The 19,833-nt window shown below is 39.5% G+C and overlaps 1 protein-coding gene across 1 annotated transcript in view; it reads right to left on the minus strand.

The window, feature by feature from the left end:
* LOC146322808 (radixin) overlaps positions 1-19,833 on the minus strand; it is a 47,568-nt gene that overhangs the window by 26,348 nt on the left and 1,387 nt on the right. Inside the window, exon 2 of the mRNA XM_084724911.1 lies at positions 9,246-9,346. Coding sequence (XP_084581037.1) covers positions 9,246-9,257 — 12 coding nt within the window. The 5' untranslated portion in view covers positions 9,258-9,346. The remainder of the gene's footprint in view (positions 1-9,245; positions 9,347-19,833) is intronic.

The raw sequence follows: 19,833 nt of genomic DNA on the forward strand, positions 1-19,833 counted from the left end.
AAAAGCTTATTTGTTTTTGCTTCATAAATGACTAAAATGAGAAATGTGAAATGTATTTACTGGACTAAATCATAAAATGACAATTATATGTCAAAAGACATTACAGACATATTCTAAGTTGAAATGCTGGCTTCTCTGACAACAACGCTACAGCCAGCATGTTCTCCTTTGAAAATTCTGTGGTCCAGAACAACTGTTTTTGTTTGCCTGTTTCACGTTTATTAGAATTAATGCCACTTATGAGTCATGGGAAATCATTAATAATCTTTTAGAAGGAGAAGATGTTTGTAGAGGTTAAATCAAGCAATACGTTAATGGGGTCTGGTTTGCAGTAAGGTAGGCAGTCACTGAACTCCAACTCCAGAGTGTGTATTTTCAGAGCAGTGGGGTTTTCAGGATAACAGGCTTAGCTTTACATTGACAGACGCATGACAGTTATAAACAGCTGATCAGCTTACAGCAGAGAACTCACTGTTGCTTTTTCTTGTCTTATTATAGAGTTAGGTTCCTCTTTTGCACCTACTCAGGTTGCCTGCACCCAGCAGACAACCTGCTGGATCCTTGAGTCTGTGGAGGAGGGGGCAGGGGGCAAACAAATTAAATAGGGGTTCAGCCTATTTAATATATACACTCTGTGTCTCCAACTCCCTATTTGGTCTGTAGTGTTCATTTTTGAATGCTAAGGACTTCCATATTTCTTTTTTAAATTATTAACTGATCCAATTTAATTGATTAAAATTGTTGATTAAGTTTTAGTCGATCAAAGAAATGACTAATTTCGCATTGACAAATTGCAGTAGCTACATGTGATTTCTGACTGTATTTATGATGATACTTCATGGCCAAATTATGAGGACATTCAAACGTGGGACCTGGCTGCAGGGATTTGCTCCCATTCAGCCACGAGAGCATCAGTGAAGTGCAACACTGACGTCTGGTCAAGGTCTGGTTCGCAGTCAGCATTCCAGTTGTCAGGTTCAAGTTCATCCACAAAAAGCTGGGAAATCCATTTCTTTACGGACCTCTATTTGAAGGGGCTTTGTCGTGTTTATTTCCTATCGTCTACAATAGCATTATGTGCTGAAGTGGCATTAAGATTAGCCTGGAACAGAACTAAAGGGACTATCCCGAACCATGAAAAAACCTCCCCAGACCAAATGTACAGAGCTGTCCACATACTTTTGGCCATGAAATGTATTTATGTAAATGACTATGCTTTAAATCATACCGAGTGCAGCTTTAGATGTTAATGTTTTATCCCGATGCTTTAGCAATACAGCTTTTTATGACATTCCAATAAAGCAGTGAGTGCATGTGTCCGAGGTCAGGGAGAGGAGGTGGGAGACGTGCTGAACTTCACACCCTCCCTCTAATTAGATTTAGTGACTTGGATAATTCCCATTATATAAATGAAAATGGCCCTCTGAAATATTTAAAGCCTCCAGCGCAGGCTCGCTGCCCCCCCCCACCGCCCGCCCGCAGCCCCCAGGGACACCATCACCAGGAGGGGCAACATGTGCAAAACGCAGCGATAAATCAATAATGTACGATGTCCCACCACATCTCACACCCTGGATTAACATGCCTGATGCATGCTCACACACACATATGTACACACACAAACAAAGCGCCCGCACAACATGCTTTGCCCTCAAACAGGCAGATACTGTATATTGATAATATAAATACCTATTAACACATGTACACACATCTAATTCATGCAAACACCCACACAGATCTATACTCACTTGCACAAACACACACATGCAAACACTCTTTCTCACAATGCCGTCAGGGAAACGCAGGCACTGACCAGAACATATAGGAAATCAATACATCTTCTTGAGGATTCTCCAGCAACATTCATCCCCTCAGGCTGTGTGTTACTGGATGAGTAGAATGGGTATTTTTTGTGTGTGTGTTGTCTCCATGTTGCTCTTTTCTTAATTTTCCCATGTCTCCTTTCTTTGTTTTCAAACCCTCTCAAAAGTATTATCTGCAATCATAAAGGGCTCAGTCTGCCTCCAACTAAAGTCCCTTTCAGACATCTATTCCTTTACGTTAATCTGACGGTGATTTAAAATGGCAGTCTCATGTCTGAATAAACATCCAGGTCACTTTTTTTCATAGAAGTCACAAGAGCATTCTTACTGGGTCAGATATAGTAACATTTCCGTTCTCGCACAAGAATGCAGGTCATTCTGTGAATGTGAATTAGGTCATTGGGAACATAAATGTAAAAATCACTCATGTCTGAATAACAGCAAAACATCACCTTAACTGATCGCTGAATGCAAGATCCTCTGCATTCGTACTTTCCTTAGATAAGCCATTCCCAAACTTAAGAATAACATGGCCCAATTTAAAATCTGAAAAAGTTCTGGCCACCCAAAATCTTTACTTGCAACTTTGCTTCATTAGTTCCACTTAATTTTAAAAAAATAATCATAAATATTTTCATTTCAAACTGGGAAAAAAAACTTAAAAAGGTTTTATTTATTTATTTTTCTCACAGTCCACATTTAGTGCTTATATAGCCCACCAGATTCCCACACTTTGGGAATCACTGCCTTAGATCATTATTTGGGAAGCTACATCCAAAATCTCTTTCTGAAACTGACAAACACACTCGCTCAGTTCATGCAGAGACTGAGCAGGTGTGTGATGATGTGACAGTAAACTTCCTTTATATTCCTCACACAGCTACTTCTATCATTCGAATGCCCTCGAGGAGAGACCGACCTTAGCTGTGTGCCCTTATCACCTTTCAACCACTTATCATGTCTTGCTTCTATCTGTGAAGGCCGGAATTTCACTCTGCCTTCGAGCCATTTTGAACACCTAAGAACACTTCTGCCTTCAAAGCAGGAAGACACGTCTACAAACAAACCACTTTGTTATGAGCGTACAGTGGCCTTCCTGTGTTGGAAAAACTTCAACACAGGACCTTAATTAGTATCACTGTTAACACCTGAGTTTGCCCTGTAATCAATATGACTGCTGTGAAAAAGGTCTATTATCTACATATCATGCCCTGATTTGGTCCTTATAACACACTTCACAGAGGTCACATGCTTAGACCACGGCTGGCTAATTTTATTTTTATCTTATTAATGAAGAAAAGCAGAAGCACTTGAAGTTAAACAGAATCAATATGATCAAAAATGATGTACAGATAATTTATTATTTAATAAAAGTTTTTTTCAAGTCATAATTTTTCTCTAGTTTTGATTATCACAACAAATATCAAATTATTGCCTTTTGATCCCTACTAAATGTTCCTCATGAGATTGGTGCAAACCTAAACTCAACTCATGATGGTGTAATTTGCTTTTTGTCTTGTCATGCACCAAAAAATAAGGCTATTAATGCCTTTTAATACTTTTTTGAACTATAGTCACTCTAGTTCAGAATCCTTTTGTGTCTATGAAAGCATAAGCCTGATAATTAATCCGTCAGTTTCAAGGTTGTTAGTCTCTCCCTCACCCTGCCATTTGACCTCGCTGTAGAGAACAAGGTTTCCAACTTCTACTGAGTAAAACTGCAGGAAACAAGGAGGGTTAAAATAAAGTGAGAAAATATTTGTTTGTTTTCAACTCAGCAGGCAGAGACATTATACAATGCAACGGATACATGGTACTTTTTTTCCGAAGGTGGAAGAAGGTGAGAATCAGTTCTCTCATTTCCAATCAAAGCTGGTTATCCATATTAGGATAGAATAGTAATATAGCAAACACTTCAGGTGTAGCCCTGTGTTTCCTGTGCATATTCGTAACAATACATTGAATGTGAGGTAAAATAAGATCGTTTCATGGCGTCTCCTCTTCTTAAGTTGATTAAATCACCTCCTCTTTGTCCAACATTCCCTCTCTGGTTAGCCTGCTGACACAGAGCCCCTTTTGTACACACACCCTTTGAACAACATGAAAGACGTGAATACCAGGGGACACCCACGTTATGCTAGGGGTGTACGTACACACAAAAACACCATTAAAACACAGCCTTGAGGGGAGGTTACGGTCCAGACCAAATTCACTTTTTAATGGCATGCCTCAGGCTAACTAGCTTATAGCCTGTCTCGCCTTTCAGGGAAACAAGTGGCCAAACAAAACAGAGGCTCTTTACGGCTCTTTTGTGGGGGTTTATTCACCCCACCTGCAAACCTGTCCATGTGCTTCACATCTCTATATGTTGTTCTTTTGTTGTTCTGTGTTAACTACCAGCTAAAGGAGCTGAGCTACACTTTCAGAAATGAGGGTTCTAAAAGGGTTCTTCTTGAAGGGCCAAGGTTCTACCCAGAAATATTTTTGAACAAAGGGTTCCTCAAGGGTTCTTTGGAAGATTAAGGATTCCATTGAGAGCAATTCTCATTCAAAGAACCGTGTTTCGAAGAAAGAGTTCTTCAAAGATTGTTGAAATCCTTGAAGAAATCTTATGTTAAGAGTTTGTCAAGGATCCTTTCTACCATAACAAAAAAGAAGTTTCGGCAGAGCCGTCTGGGTGGGTTCTAGATAAATCCTTTGGAACACAGTAAAACCCTCTGGGGTCCACCTTAGAAGGTGGAGAGGTTTTGGATAGAGCCCAACAGGGAGGCCTGTTCTGCCAACATGGAACCAGCCCAGTTCCAGTTTGCACACCTAATTTTAAACTGTTTTGAAAATTTCCACCAAAAATAAATTGGTTCTGTTCCCAGCTTGAACCAAAAAATATCAGGTTTTCCTTGAGAACCAAAGTGTGTGTGTCATATTCTACAGGTTGCTCTTCATTGCCCTCCATTGATAACATCTTCGATTACATTGGTTCCACTCAAAACTCATGGAAACACAGGCTGGTTCACTAAGTAGCACCATGGTTCCAACAATCTTGGATGGAACCAGTTCAAGAACAACAGCTATTTTGGAGGAAATGGGCATCTGGAGGCTTCTGGGTGGAACCACTGTACTACAGAAGGGTTCTCTGCAGAACCTCTCATACGGGGTTCTGGGTAAAACCTTTATACAGATGGTTCTGTGTATAACCCTTCATGCCCTAGGTAGAACTCTCCAAGTGGAACCTTTAGAAATAGTTCTACCAGGAACCAAACACAGTTCTTTTCTTTATGGTCCCAGTTAGCACTTGTCCAATGATTGTCAGCGTGCCTGCAGGGGACATGCAGCTTTAGCTTTTAATCCAATGTGACATTTAAGTGTTTTCATGACAAAAACAGGCAGAGAATGCACAGACGAAGCAGTGAAAGGGCTGATGTGTTTACTGTCCCACTGCTCGGCTTAATGTCAAAGTATAGCCTAATGTAACCGGAGCGGGAGTTCCCCTCGAGGGCGGCTTGGGTGTCGTTTTTCTGTACTGCATATGAACAAAGTGCCCATCACTCAGTCCTCTCCCAAATCCTCTTTTATCCCTTTGTGTAGCTTTTTTTTCCTTCCCAACGATGTGTTTCGATAGTCTGAGCTTTATTCATTTGTTTTAACTTTCTTTTTTTTCTTACTCTTATTTACTAAATGTTCCATCACCTGTGAATCTGTCTCTTATCTCTCACCACAACCTTCCCTCTAGCTGTTTCTCTCTGATTCAATTCACTGGCTTCTTTATATTGATGTTTCTCAGAGTTGATACAGCTAAATCATCTTACAAAATGGGTTGGGTTTTTTTTTTTTTTTCTTATGATCTGTTTCATCTTTTCCCCTCTTTTCTCATCATCCTCTCTCCATTTCTGTCACCTTCTACCTCCCTCGTCTTTTTCCATCACACGTCCCTGGTCTCTTTCCAGGAACTGAGCCTGGCCTAATTCCCCATTACTGAGATTGATGGTCCAGGGGCTCGGTACAATCGCTGGCTGGCTGTAGATAAGTGTGTAAGCAGCACGTACAGGCAGAAGGATTGTAAACACCCTGCAACTACAAGCTCCCTATCCCTGCTGTAGTTTTCACTGACCTCTATCAATCTATTTTTAGTTGATGTGAGTATTAGGATTTGGTATAAGTTTACAGTCAGGCATTGAGTTGCTTAAATTGCAAAACTAACATTATTAATAACAAGTAATTATGGTGCTTCAACTGACTTTTTCTATCTACTGAAACGAAATTTATTGAAGTAGTCATCTGTGGATGTTACTAACTGTCAGTCTACTCCAGACTGCAACAGAGATTATGCAAAAATTGTAAAGTATGTCAGTTACTTAAATCTGATTTTTCTTAATGTAAATGTAGTAATTCTCTGTAACTATCATTACTTATCACGATTCTCAAAATCCACAACCTGATTTGACTTTTGATTTTAAGATCACGATTTCATTTGAATTTTAAGTTAAACATTTTTTTCAGCACTGATGGCTAAGCCATATCGAGTCTTGATTTGTAGAGAGCAGCAGATCATTGGTTTATTGCCCTTACAACATTTACATTTTCAAATTCTTCTTTAAAAAGATAAACAGATAAATGTTACCAGCAGAAACCCTGAGCTGCCTGTTAGATCACTGTAGCGACAGTGGAGACTGAAAGTTAACCAAAGAACTGGATACATCTCTGACTCTGGCAGTGAACAATGCAGCTTCAGGCTATCAGCGATTTACTCTGTAACGTCTTTGAAGCATTTTTCTTTTCTTCGCACACACGCCAGATGTACACAAGGGCTGGGAATTGTTCATATTTGAACCTATACAGTACTGATCCTGACATCTGGATTTTGATACCGGTACCAAACTGTATGTTTCTTTTCAGTACTTTAATCTGTCTGTCATATAAAAAATGTATTTTCAGTTGTAAAAAATTAGAGCATTTTACACACCACGTGAAATAAAGTCCGTCCACCACAACCTGCAGCCTAGCCTGCATTTCACGACTACTGGTTTCATACTAAGACATACTATATAATAAATCTCACACATTGTCAGCCAGTGGTTGAGTGTTGGCTAACGCTAATGCTAGCCAATGCCAAGCCAACCAAGCCAGTTATCAAAGTAAAAAAAAAAAAAAAATCCCAGTTATCAACTGAGTTATCAACTTATCCAACAAACTAATTAATCACCTGAAGATGTCAATGAAGTTGTCCATGGAGGGTTAAGTTTAGACGTTGGCTGCAGGTGTGCGAACATTAGCAGCTGCTGCTGTGGAGGATACTGTGTTTTGTGTTTAGTTAGATGTGTTGCCCTCGCCAGCTTTGCATTTTACTTTACATATTCCGCAAAGTCATGTCTGGGTCTTGAAGAGTTTTACACAAGTGACCAATTTTGGCTCGCCATTGCTCTGACCCATTGACTCTGCTCCGTGAATTAAACAAGCTGATGCTGCTCACTGTAACCTCACTCTCATGGCTTCTCTTTTTCTCTATAATCTGAATCACTTTATCACCCAGATGTGATCCCAGGTATCAAAATTGGGCACCAATTGATTGAACTCGAATTGGTACTCAGTACTACAGACGTAATTCAGTCGGTATCCTTAAAAGTACAGAGTTCGATACCCAACCCTACAAGTTGTCCTGCTTTTGATTTCAATTGATTTAGCTCATTTCAATCAGTTTAATTCAATTAAATTTAGAGTGAACAAGTATATGTCCCTGCTTCCAAGGTTAAAATAATGTACAGACAGGTAATATAATAAATGGTTTCACAACCATCACACCATAATCCTGTTATTTAAGCTGCGGTGCAATCTCAGCCTGTATGTGTTCGTGTCAGAGCAACATGAAAGCTCCCACTGTCCTTCAGTCCAAAAATAGAGCACAGAAAGCCCTCTGTGTTTGCTCTTTTCAATAGACAGCACGGTTCCACAAAGTGACCGACTGTGTGAGTGTGTGTGTGCATGTTTTCCCATGTTTTCTGTGCACTCCTGTAACACATTACTTCTGACTGGGAGAGCTGATGACAGACTTTGAGACTCTCTGAAAAAAAACAAAAAAAAAAACAGGTATGGTGGGCGGCACTTCAGGAATAAGGAACAATGGCTTATTTCTATTTGTTTCTTAGCTATTTCTTATCAGTCCCTGAAACCCATCCTGCACTTGCAGTCAACCTCTCATCTAAGCCAGAAACTTAAACCTCCTGAGTACAATTCAATGAGGCCAAAACACAGAGCGTTGTTTGAGTGGAGCTCAACAGTTATTGTACCTGTTTTCACTAAACTGAAGACGATAACTGTATTACCGCAATACCACAGTATCACGATCATATGACGCCTATCGCAAGGTTGAGCTTGTTGAGCTCATTACCAATTCATCTATAGATCAGCACTGTCATACACAAGCCAGGGACACAGCCTCTGATTTATTGACAAACTCCACTCAAGGTATCTTGGGATTGTCAGTGGGCAGCTAACAGCATGCTACCAACAACAACAAGTTTTTTCAAGGTGGAAAAAATGGATAAATAACTACAGAAGACATTCAATGTTGGATTTGTCATTATGGATTCATTCTACCACTGCCTCAATAAACACACTGCACTGAAGGGCTGGTTTAAAAAGCTTCTGACAGGCCTCACATTGATGTTTTCACTTGAATGTTTGCTTATTTTTTCTCTTATATTTGTTCTTGCAAAATGAAAAAATATCTAATAAATATTAAAATCTAATGTGGGATTCATTAAATGTGTGCTGAATCTGTTTTGACCTTAAATTTGCCAGGAAATTTGCAGTTAGCTCTAGAAACCCCCAATAAATCCATATAAGGGCAACAGATTTAAGTTCTGTGTGCAAACCACAAACCAACAAGCCACTGACAGTTGACAGGTAATGTTAAACTCAGAGAAGAGGAAAAGAAAGAAAAAAATACCTAAGGGCAGCAAAAAAAACCCCAAAAAACTTTTTAACAGACATGGATGACTGCAACGGAGCCATCATTGGTGAGGTTTCTACGCTGGGGTTGCAGCAGGTGCAACCAGGTCACATGCACAGCATCTAAAATGTTATGAAGGGGATGGTTTAGATTATTTGTTTTATACCTTGCCGTCAGACTATCTGCTGGGAAATAGCCTTTATAAACATGCCAAATATTGCTCCCTCTTGCTCAATCAGAGTCTTTTTGCAAAAATAGCCATTTTACCTCACAGAACACAGGAGTTGCTACCTCAAATGATTCATATGTTCATGTTCTTATGTGCCGTGCAGACTGGAGACATGCCTAACAAGCTCACCAGCAATAATGTTCTAAAACAGAGAATTCAGCTGCACAGACAGCAACTCTCTACATGAGAGGTGCACAGGGTTGCTGCTGTCAATCAACCATTAATGTTCATGATGTTAAATACTAACCGGTTTGGGCATCTTTCTCCTCTCTCCGCCCGTCCCCTGTTGCTGAGAAAACAGAAAGAAGTCGTCCTCCGTCTTCCTTCCTCTCTCCGGGGCACCAGCACCTGGGACACAGCAACAACAAAAACAAATGCAGCAATGTCAACAAACAAATAACATAAACATCAGATTCAGTGTGCCCCTCAGGCTGTCATCGTGTACCTTTCTGCATCTCTCCTTCTACTAATTATTTCTCTCTCTCGATCTAATCATCTCTAATCATCGAGATAATGACAGGAAACATCAATGTCAAAGGCACTAATCAAATGTTGGGAAAAAAACACAGGGGATAAGGCACATACAAACAGTACATAGACAATGCAGCAAGTCACCTGTGCTTCATTTCTATCACTCTTCTCCACTTCCATCACAGTTAGTTTTATGGTTTGTGGTGATTTTGAGACATGGTTTGTAACATTTAAAGCCTGTCCTGCTGTTGCATTGCTCTGTGTGCAACGATGCAGCTAAAACAAAGAACTGAAATTTGTTTACTAACCACTCATTTCACCGTCTCTCACTGCTTAACCATCAGCACATGCTGATGCAGCTCATATAATAATGTATGTATGATTCTCCTTATTTATGATTCCTCATTCAAATGTTCTCCCTGAGCATTTTTGTAAACTTCTTTCTGGTTTATTCTGTTACTAAAATTGCACACTGACTTACAAAGTAAAAAAACTCAACTTGACTCAGTTGACTGAGGGGTCGCAGATTCAAATCTTCAGCTTTCAGGGGGCAGAATGCACACTTTACCCTTCTCTGACCGGGTGGCAATGTGTTCACATCACAGCTGCCAAAGAAAGGCTTTAAAATGTGACAAAAGTACTGGTAAAACATATTTATGTTAGCTGTAGGTACTTAGTGTGGTGCTGAACTGAAAAAATGTAAAATTCAGGTATCAGAATCTGAATGAAAAAACAGTAACACAACATCTTTAATCTGAAGTTAGAGTGGCAGAAATCTATCAGCACAAAGTACAACATGCCTCGTGGCAGTCTGGGAGAGGCAAATGAGAAACCAAGCATATAAAAGAAGAGACAGAAGAAGGAACAAGCAGTAACAGAGAGAATTGGGTAAATAGCTGAGAGGTAAAAAAAAAAAAAAAAGAGAACTCAAAAAATAGAGACAGAAATTATAGAGAGAGATATGAGAAGGAAAAGACATTTCCGCTTTTTCTTTTTTTGGAGGGGTGGGCATTTACACGATCCTTGACCTGCTTCCTGCTTGAAGTGATCGCTATCTGGACAGTGTTGGTTTATCTAGAACTGCAGGTCAGCTAAATGACTAGAATCTAAAATAGAGAGAGCAGTTGGTAGGTGTCCCATAGGTGCTACATCTTTGTGATGTGTGAGGCCAGAAATAGACCTTTCTCAAGTGTCAGCACAGAGAATGAAACCAGGCTCAATCACGAGCTCAGTCTGAGGGCAGGAACAAACTGAAAACTACACTGAAGGATTTTAAATTGTTCAGAGAAGTGTGCAGGCTATTAGAAAGGTTTGACCTGCACAATATGACCACAAGCTAAGGTTTGTTCATCAATTCTAAAATACATTTTCAAATCTAAAATGTTGAGCAAACTTAATACAGCTTGGTCTAGATGATTTATGGCCTGGCACACAGAAATATTTAGTGTGGTTTGTGGTGAGTTCTAGGTCATGAAAAACAACAGTTGGATCTCAAAATAAAAACAGAGAGAGTTTTTCAGTATGTTTGCAAAGTGGCTTGCCTTAGTTTTGCCCTCAAATACAGACATAAGCCGTGCTCAATTTGTAAATCCAGGTGTCCAGGAGCACTGAGAAGATGCTGTCCCTGCAGGTCAGGGGGGAGACAGAATGCATCAGAAATCCACAGTGCCTGGAGCACACAGGACAACTTCACCTACTGTACAGGTGCTCGTTGTTAAAACTAATCAAAACTGTCATCACAAACAGGGAATTATTTATTTACATTTACTAATCAGAGCATTCACAATAATCACTCAAAACCATAAGAGGGAGGTACAGAGAAACAGCTGTTGATCTCTCTCTCAGTGCCTACCCCTTCAGCCTTGGAGCTGCGGGGCAAAGTTCCATCACATTTTTCCTCCAGGTGAGGAAATAAATGAAGTTCACAGTTCATGCAATCTGCTTTTTGAAAGTGATGTCTAAAGTTAAAACCCAGACCAGACAGAGAGCAGTTTTTCATTGAGAGGTGTCTGCAAGACAACTCACAAATGCCTCTCACTGCAAAAACTGCGGTCGGTCAGCCAGTCGGTCAGGGAGAATGAGCACTCTCTGACTGCTGTCTAATATTCTCAAGTTTATCATGATGAAACTACTCATAAAGTCAGCCTATCATTTGATCCTGTGGTCGGTTGTAGTTGACAAATGTATGTAAACTTGCAGTGGTTAGTGAACAGTGGTTAAATTACCTGTAACGAGCCTCAGTATTAGCGTGCATCTGCATCTGTGCAGCATCATGGGTAATTACACAAACAGCACCAAACCTCTGAATTTAGTCATAGTTGTTTCACCATGCCACAGCAGAAATCTCCACTTACTTCGTCGACTTAATAGAACAGACAAACTAAACACTGTCTCAACATATGGCCTTTTGCATTTTTGTGATTTGTTGCAACCTCACCACTAGATGCCACTAAATCCTACACACTGGTCCTTTAATTCTGTCAATGACAAACTATTGCAAAGAGTTGTGTAGCTTATTCAAGATTTCTACATATTTGAAATGTATTGAATATTCTTGAGGCCATCTGAAAATTTTATCATCACATCTGAAGGCATGATGAACATACTTTGAAAAACTGGCCTAATTGAGCCCTAATTCTATCTTCCACATTAGTCTCTAGAAAATTCACTTTGATGTGCCACATAACTGTGGTGCATGGCCTCCAAATCAATGCACAGCTCCATCAGACCTTCCATCATCCCACCAGTGTCCTTCTGGGGCCAAATCCTCAAAGTATATGAGGCCTGGAAAGTGTCAAAGTGAGCACTGGCAATCAGACCAACCTCATTCTCAAGGCACAAAAGCAGCTCAGCTAAGCCAGGATTGTCAGTTGCCAGTCCTCTGTAACATCAGTTACACTATAAATTGTTAAAATACAAGGTGAAAGACAGTAGAATTATATTGTAAACATTACTCTAAACTTGTAATTAGAAAAACAAATGTCTGCTATTATACAAATATCAGGGATTGTTCTGATGAACACTAAAGACTTCAGAACATTAAACGGTGTTTCATGTTTAAGACATCAGACACTGTGAGATCTTAAAATTTAATATCTTTTATGCTAAATTCAAAGTTATTCAAATTATTTAATGCTGGACCCGAATATTCAACTATTCAAATATCCATTTGTTGAGTAGGTATTCGATTTTCAATTTTGGGATTCAGATGTTAGTTCTGTGCTGTTTTTGGTTAAATACAGGAGATCAGTGATGTGCATATGTACACCTGGACTGTCAAAATGGTGAAATATATATTATCTCATCTCATGGCATCTGACATTCCTCTCTCTCCTGAGCCTACTTAACCAGACTGCCAAGTACTGCCAAGTTTGAGCCCGGACTGTATTTGAGCTTTAGCGGATTTAATGCATCCATCTTCAACAGGGAGTTACTGCAGGGGGTATGCCAAATTATTGCCTGATAATGTTTGAAAGTTTCTTTCTTCAAAAATTAAAATATACACAGTCACATGAATCTAATATTCTAAGCAAAATTGGCCTATTCGTAACTAGCAAAAACAAAAGACATTTAATCTACACAATATTGGCAAATGTCTACACATCATGTATCATGTGAGCTTGCTAACCTACTAAATCACTATGCAAACCTAACATAAGCCATGTTAGGTAGCAACTGCTACTGACCTGGCAGCTACGGATATGCACAAAGAGAAGACCCAAAAATATTCAGTGCAGCTTATGCAGTAAAGGGTCCTTTGCTCTGTCTCTCTATCACAAAGGTGTCCATGGTTTGAAGGCCCCTGGTTTAAGGTAATGCATTTACCACACTCTTTCATCTTCTCTACTACAACACGTGAGAAGCATGTTTGCAGACGATGGCAAAAGAGGGGAGTTCCTCAATAAATGTCTTTTGCAAAACATACCCAAAACCAAACCTCTGGAGGAAAAAAAGAGCATTTTCCAATGCTTAAGTTTACACAACAAACAGGCCCAACCCAGAACAACTGGATTAGGTCATCTTTAAGCAGGACAGTGGATTGAGTCAACATCATTTACAATCAGTGTATATGTGGATCACATGAACTGCTACACCTCTAAGTCCAGTGGTCTGCTGCAGTGAATTGGCTGCTTCCTCAAAAGATAATAAGAACCACACACATCCTCAATGTGTTTTTGATAACTACCTCATTTAATATCAGCCACACATATGAGTCGAGTGACACTGAACCTTTATCAGTGCAAGTCCCTGAGCTAAATGCCTAAAATCTAAAGTAGCTAGACTTAATAAAACTGCACAATATACAGCCTGTGGAGAGTTTATCAGCTGAGTCTCCCTGTGCAATTTCCCCCCCACTTCTATATCTCCTTTTCCTGCACTACCTCTTTATATTACACCTTCTCAATGGTGAGAGAGTGAAGAACAGAATGGTGCATTGATGGGAGGAAAAGGAGAGAGTCTGAAAGGGGAGGAACACATAAGAATTCAAAGCTTGCCTTGACCTATATACCTGCAGCCAGGAGATAGGTAAAGACACTGAATACTAAAATAACTAACAGACTTAAAGCTGTCTCACTCCTTTCCTTACAAAACTGAAGTGTAGTTAGAGATCATGGTTCTTGCTTTGAACAAATAGAGTATGCATGGCTGTATCAGTCCATGCTGCAAGATTTATAATATTCAGAAGGAGATATATTCAGGATAAACTGCCTCTAAACTTTTACACATGCAGCCTCCTCCTCTGCTATTCTGTGTTCATTCTTCAGGTCAGAACAGCCACCAGATTGATAACATCAACTTTGTTCTCCACTTGGCAAGGTGAAAGTGATTACCATCTACAAAATGTAATAGATTTAAATATTCCAAGTTTCATGGAAACACATGACCCCCAGGCCTAAACACACACACACACACACACACACACACACACACACACACACACACACACACACACACACACACACACACACACACACACACACACATATCAACGCCTACGGGTGACCTTTAGTGTGCGCTGTGGCTGAAAGCATCCAGAGCTTTCCAAAGAACACATGTTTGCTCTGTTTAGCAAATCACTACCTCATAAACCTGGATGTATTTCCTTCAGGGTGTATGTGTATGTGTGAGTGTGTGTGTCCCTTCATTCAGTGAAACCAGAGGGTCGCTCCTGAGCGGACACAGCTTCCAGGTCACCATTCATGCAGAAACTCTGCTCTGTGCACATTACACTCTTTCATCTCTCTCTGTGTCTTGTTTGGTCCAAATCGATCTTGACACACTGTTGCATTTTACACACACTTTTATAGAGTGTCCTGTAGCCCTGCTTCACAGAGTCATGCTCTGCATTATTCTTCCCTTTAACAACACAGCAAGTGGGTTTGAGTATCATTCATTCATTCATTCTCCTCTCATCACTTCTGACATCAAAAGCACCATCTGTCCATCAATAAAAACTATTTTGTATCTTTGCATAAATGTAAAAGAAAGAAAAATATATTCTCTATCTTGCCATGTAAATGTTAAAAACTATGTGTTTGTTTTACTAGCATTAAGCATTGTTAAGGTATACGCTGATTACATCACTTTACACCCATTTAGTTTTTTTGCAAATCAGAAAAGCTCTACAAGGTCTACTATTATAAATCAAGTGTCTGCTCCCATATCGTGTGACGAGAGTAAGGAGAGTTGGCTGACGAAGCAGTGGCGATGGAATTCAGATTCTGGCACCTGGTTTCATTTTTCTCTGCTTTCCATCTTTAATTTTGAATTTCTGAGCTTTGCATGCTTGCTTTGCTTAGTGAATTTTTAAGCCTTGCACAAATTAATAATTTGCCTCTTTGATCTTGTGAACACTTAGTGGCTGCTAAACATTGTTTTAGTTGATGGGTTGAGGTTTAGCTTCTGTGTGTTCTTATTTTGTTTGTTGTGGGGTCAAAATATCTACACAAAAAAGATGAGAAAAATTTGCCTAATAGATGATTATGAAGCCATCCATGTTAAAATTGTGCTTTTCAATGGAGGAATATTTCACTATTTGTTTAATGTCTGTCATTACACCTGTGTTTGCAGAGGCTGCAACATGTCCTGCCAAAGATGACACACACCAACACAAACTTCCAGCAGCTGTTATAACAGCAGGAAACTGTACCAACTGCTTTGCTTGACAACAAGGCCTTACTTGTACAAGAAGAGCCAAGTGATTCCTCATCGAGTGTAAGGAGGAGCAGACAGCACAAATGGCCTGCTTAGGGTGTGACCTCTAACATAAACACAAACACACTGCAAAATAACGCTGCCACTTTAAATGAAAACTTAATGCTGCTCTGGTGCCACTGAGGGGACTTTTGTACCAAATGTACTGCGTGCTGCAAACAGTGACAGCTATATCACATCCTAACAGGTGAAACATACACATTGGAATAGCTCCAAAACAAAAAGAGGAACAAGACGAAAAGAAGAAGAACAAGGAGGATATGAGCGAATATACCAAGCGTGAAAGGAACCAAGACTGAACAGTCAACTGCAGCAATTTAAGGGTTGGTTCAGATTATCTGAAGTGGGGTTGTATGAGGTACTTATCCATAGTCAGTGTATTACGTAGAGCAGATGGAGGTCATACCCGCAGAAGAAGCTGCAGGAGTATCGGGCAGGAAGCTTAGCAATGCACCGCTGTGGACAGGGTCAGCTGCAACATGCATTTCAGCCAACTTTAGCCCTGCAGTCACTTCCGTGCATGTGTGAGTGTGTGTGATCAATGGACCTGCATATTGTCCAGAGCTAATCTTGAAATTAGTGATCAGCCTAACTTTTTTGTTAAATTATTCACTGTAATCATAAATGTATCAGAATGGTATGAGTCATAGTATTTCTACAGTATAGATGAAAGAGGAATAATTAACATTCATCTGATCAATATTTACTGTAATAAATATTCACTGGGATAAACAGACAATGACAAATCTGGTCTTCTCCTGCATGGAGTTAAGACTCATCCATGTTGACATAATACGATGAATAGGTTGATGTCTCCCTGAGAACAATGGACTTATGTTGGACTGAGCACTACCTGTTGTGTAGATTAAACCTGAGACCACCAGGCTGTTCTGCATATGGGGATAAATGGAGGATCTAAATATGAGAGTCAGTAATAAAATGTGAATGGTAAAAACAAGAAATTTTTTTAACTGTGTCCTTGTCCGTATCCTCTCTGTGAGAACACTTAACGTCCCAAGTGACTTAACCTACTATAGAATATTCAGTTTCAGGAAGGCACGCAGGAATGACAGAAACACAGATGCAGAAAATGAAAGTGACAGAAATCAAACACAAGAAGGCCTGATAAACGTGAGATACTAAAAGTGAGAGACGGAAAGAGAAACTAGATAGTGTCTGTCAGTGAACCTGGCTGTGTTGTGGGTTGTGAAAACTAAAGCGTTTGTTCCCTGTCACCAACTGATACTAACCACATAAAACACCTGCACTCTATCTTTTAGAGCTTCAACTAACAATTATATTATTATCGATTCGATTAACCTGCAGTAGCATTTGAAAAGCTGGTACCAATAAATATTTGTCATTTTTGCTGTTAGGATTGGTCTGGAACATTATTTTACTGAAAAGTCTGAGATGTACATTCAGATATTTACCATCATTTTTATTGGTTAACAACCAAGTGCATGAGACATCAGCGTTTAAATACCATCTATTATCTATGTAAGGGATAATGTACATTGAGCAGGTCATAAACCCTGACAGAGTGATGGCAGGGGTGGTCTTGAATCACCCTGAAGGGGGTTTTTGCACAATAATGACCTGCTCGCTGTACATTATTGCACTTATTACAAGGTTACTAACCAAAATAAATCAATACATTGACATAAAATATGGACAGATACAGCCTAGACAGATTACCAGTAGGGTTGTGATGGTATGGATTTTTTGTTTCTTGTTCCACCAATCAGAGGCTGTGTTCCTGATGTGTGTAACAGCACTGTTCCATAAGAGTATTACTAGATCCATGTGCTGATCTCTACATGAAACTGACCCTTCAAAATAAAATCGGTAAAACAGTTATCATCACAGCGCCCTCTTGTTGCCAGTTCATCACTGGGCTGATAGACACAAAATGTTCACAACAGGAATGGTAATCATTAATCACCATTAAGAATTTGAAACATTAAAATTATTAATTGAGAATGTATATTTTGTATTCCATTTCTCCAGAGCTCACAGTTAGTAGTTTGCTCGTCTAGAAATGGCAGCTATTGCATTTCATTTGATTTTATTCTGTTAGTTTAGTTAAACTCTGTTTTATTAATTAATATTTCACATAACTAATGTGTTGCTATAATTGTTAAACTTAAACTAAATAAAACTTGCATTTTGTATCTTATGTTCAAATACTGGTTTAGGAAAAATAACAAAATTTTCAACCCTAATTCACACTCAGATTCACACCCACAGGCAATTAAGAGTCACCAAGTAAGATGTTGTGGTTCCTGTCTTTGGAGTGTTGGAGGAAGCTGGAGTGCCCGGAGAAACAGAGAGAACGCCCCCAATCGGCTGGAAGATTTGAACCCACAATCCTTCTTGCTGGAAGGTGACAGTGCTGAGACATGTTGTCTTCTCCTGGTTTTAAATACTGCATCACAGTAAAGTGAGTTACGTCTCTGACTTTAGCAGACTTTTCTATTATTTCCCTTTATCCACTAAGTCATTATATCCACATTATTGGTGATTATTTATCAAAAATCTCATTGTGTTATTTACAATATTGTTGCAATATTGGTAAATACCGACCTTTGTTCATTATAATGTCCACTGCAGTGCTGAGCAATTTCTAGGTTCAACTTTGACCTACTGTACTTATTACTAATGCATGCATGCACTTTTACAACACAGTGAATGATTAGAATGGATATTTCTGGTGCATTCACTCTTGTTTCATCCTTTCTTTTATTTTGAGTTTAATGGACTGGGCAAAACCATAGCTGGTGGAACAAAAATAGTAAAATAAGAGCCAATTTCAAAAAAAATGTGCACCAAACATTAAGTGCAAATGAAGACTGATGAAACGGGAAATAGTAAATGGCAAAAACTCAGAGAGAAAGACATAAATTTCCTTTTACAAGTTCAATGGGCCAAATCTCCAACCATTCAGCATCACAACCAACAGAGAGACATTACAGACAGTTTCAGTCTCACAGGAGCAGCTGGTGTGTGAACAAATCGACAAGATTCAGCCAGCTTCACATCCCGAATCTGAGGCCAATGTGGTGATTTGCTTTCTTGCTTATGATGCTACTTTATGTGTGTGCAAAACGATCTAAATTTGTTTCTGCATACATTACACACACAGTACTGTGCCTTCATCTCAGTAGAGGGTCTTTCTGTTCCCCACACAGTGAAAGTTCATACATAATAATGAGGAGAACAAACAGTTGATCTTTTTTCAAAATTAATATAAATAATTGTAAAGACTACAAGGGTAGTTTGCATTTTTTTAAGCAGGGTTGTATGAAGTACTTATCCACAGTCAGTGTATTACTTAAAGCAGAGAAGTTTGGAGAAGCAGCAACTAGTCCAGCAACTCTCATATCCTGCAAGGTAAAATTACTTATTTCACCAAAGGATTTTGTTTGGTTTGGGGAGACCAATATTTAGCTTTATAAAACAGCTTTTTCCCTTTAGAAAAGGCTTTGTCATGGCAAAGTGGTGGAAATATATCGTACCCTTAAACTAATATTGATTTTTTTATAGGTGGGCCTTTTTTAAGTGGCTAAAATACCTGTTGCTGCTGACCCTGTCCACAGCAGTATATTGCTTAGCTTCCTCCCATGAGGACTCCTGCCTGCTTCCCCAAAATGGGGGGTGACTATGGATAAGTACCTCATACAACCCCACTTCAAATAATTCGAACTATCCCTTTAACTGAAGAGCTTCCCGGTATCAACAGGAATGTAAATCGACACTGAGGGTACATTACAAAAAAAACCATCATTAACCACTTCTATTCTTCAGTAATTCACATGAGTAATGTCCATCTGGTCATAATGGGACAACACTGTCCTGCACTGATCTGAAGCCGTGAGATTATTCAACAGGTTACAAAAAATAGCGCCGCCGAGAGAAATCTAAAACCAGCAGTCAAAGGTATCTCATGTCATGATGCAGAGAAGCTCTTTCTCAAATGAGTTGTAATTTGGTCCCCGGAGGGGGCGGGTCCAAGAGAGCAACAGGAGGATTTGAGCGACAGGGACAAGAACCAATAGACTCCCTCCCCCTGCCGTAATTAGGCCAATCAGAGACTCGTAACTACCCTGACGCCGACGGAGCATCTGTTTGTGCCAGATGGACCGCTA

This window comes from Lutjanus erythropterus, chromosome 8 (genome assembly GCF_056507025.1).
Source record: "Lutjanus erythropterus isolate fLutEry1 chromosome 8, fLutEry1.hap2, whole genome shotgun sequence".
In the NCBI taxonomy this organism is placed as follows: domain Eukaryota; kingdom Metazoa; phylum Chordata; class Actinopteri; order Lutjaniformes; family Lutjanidae; genus Lutjanus; species Lutjanus erythropterus.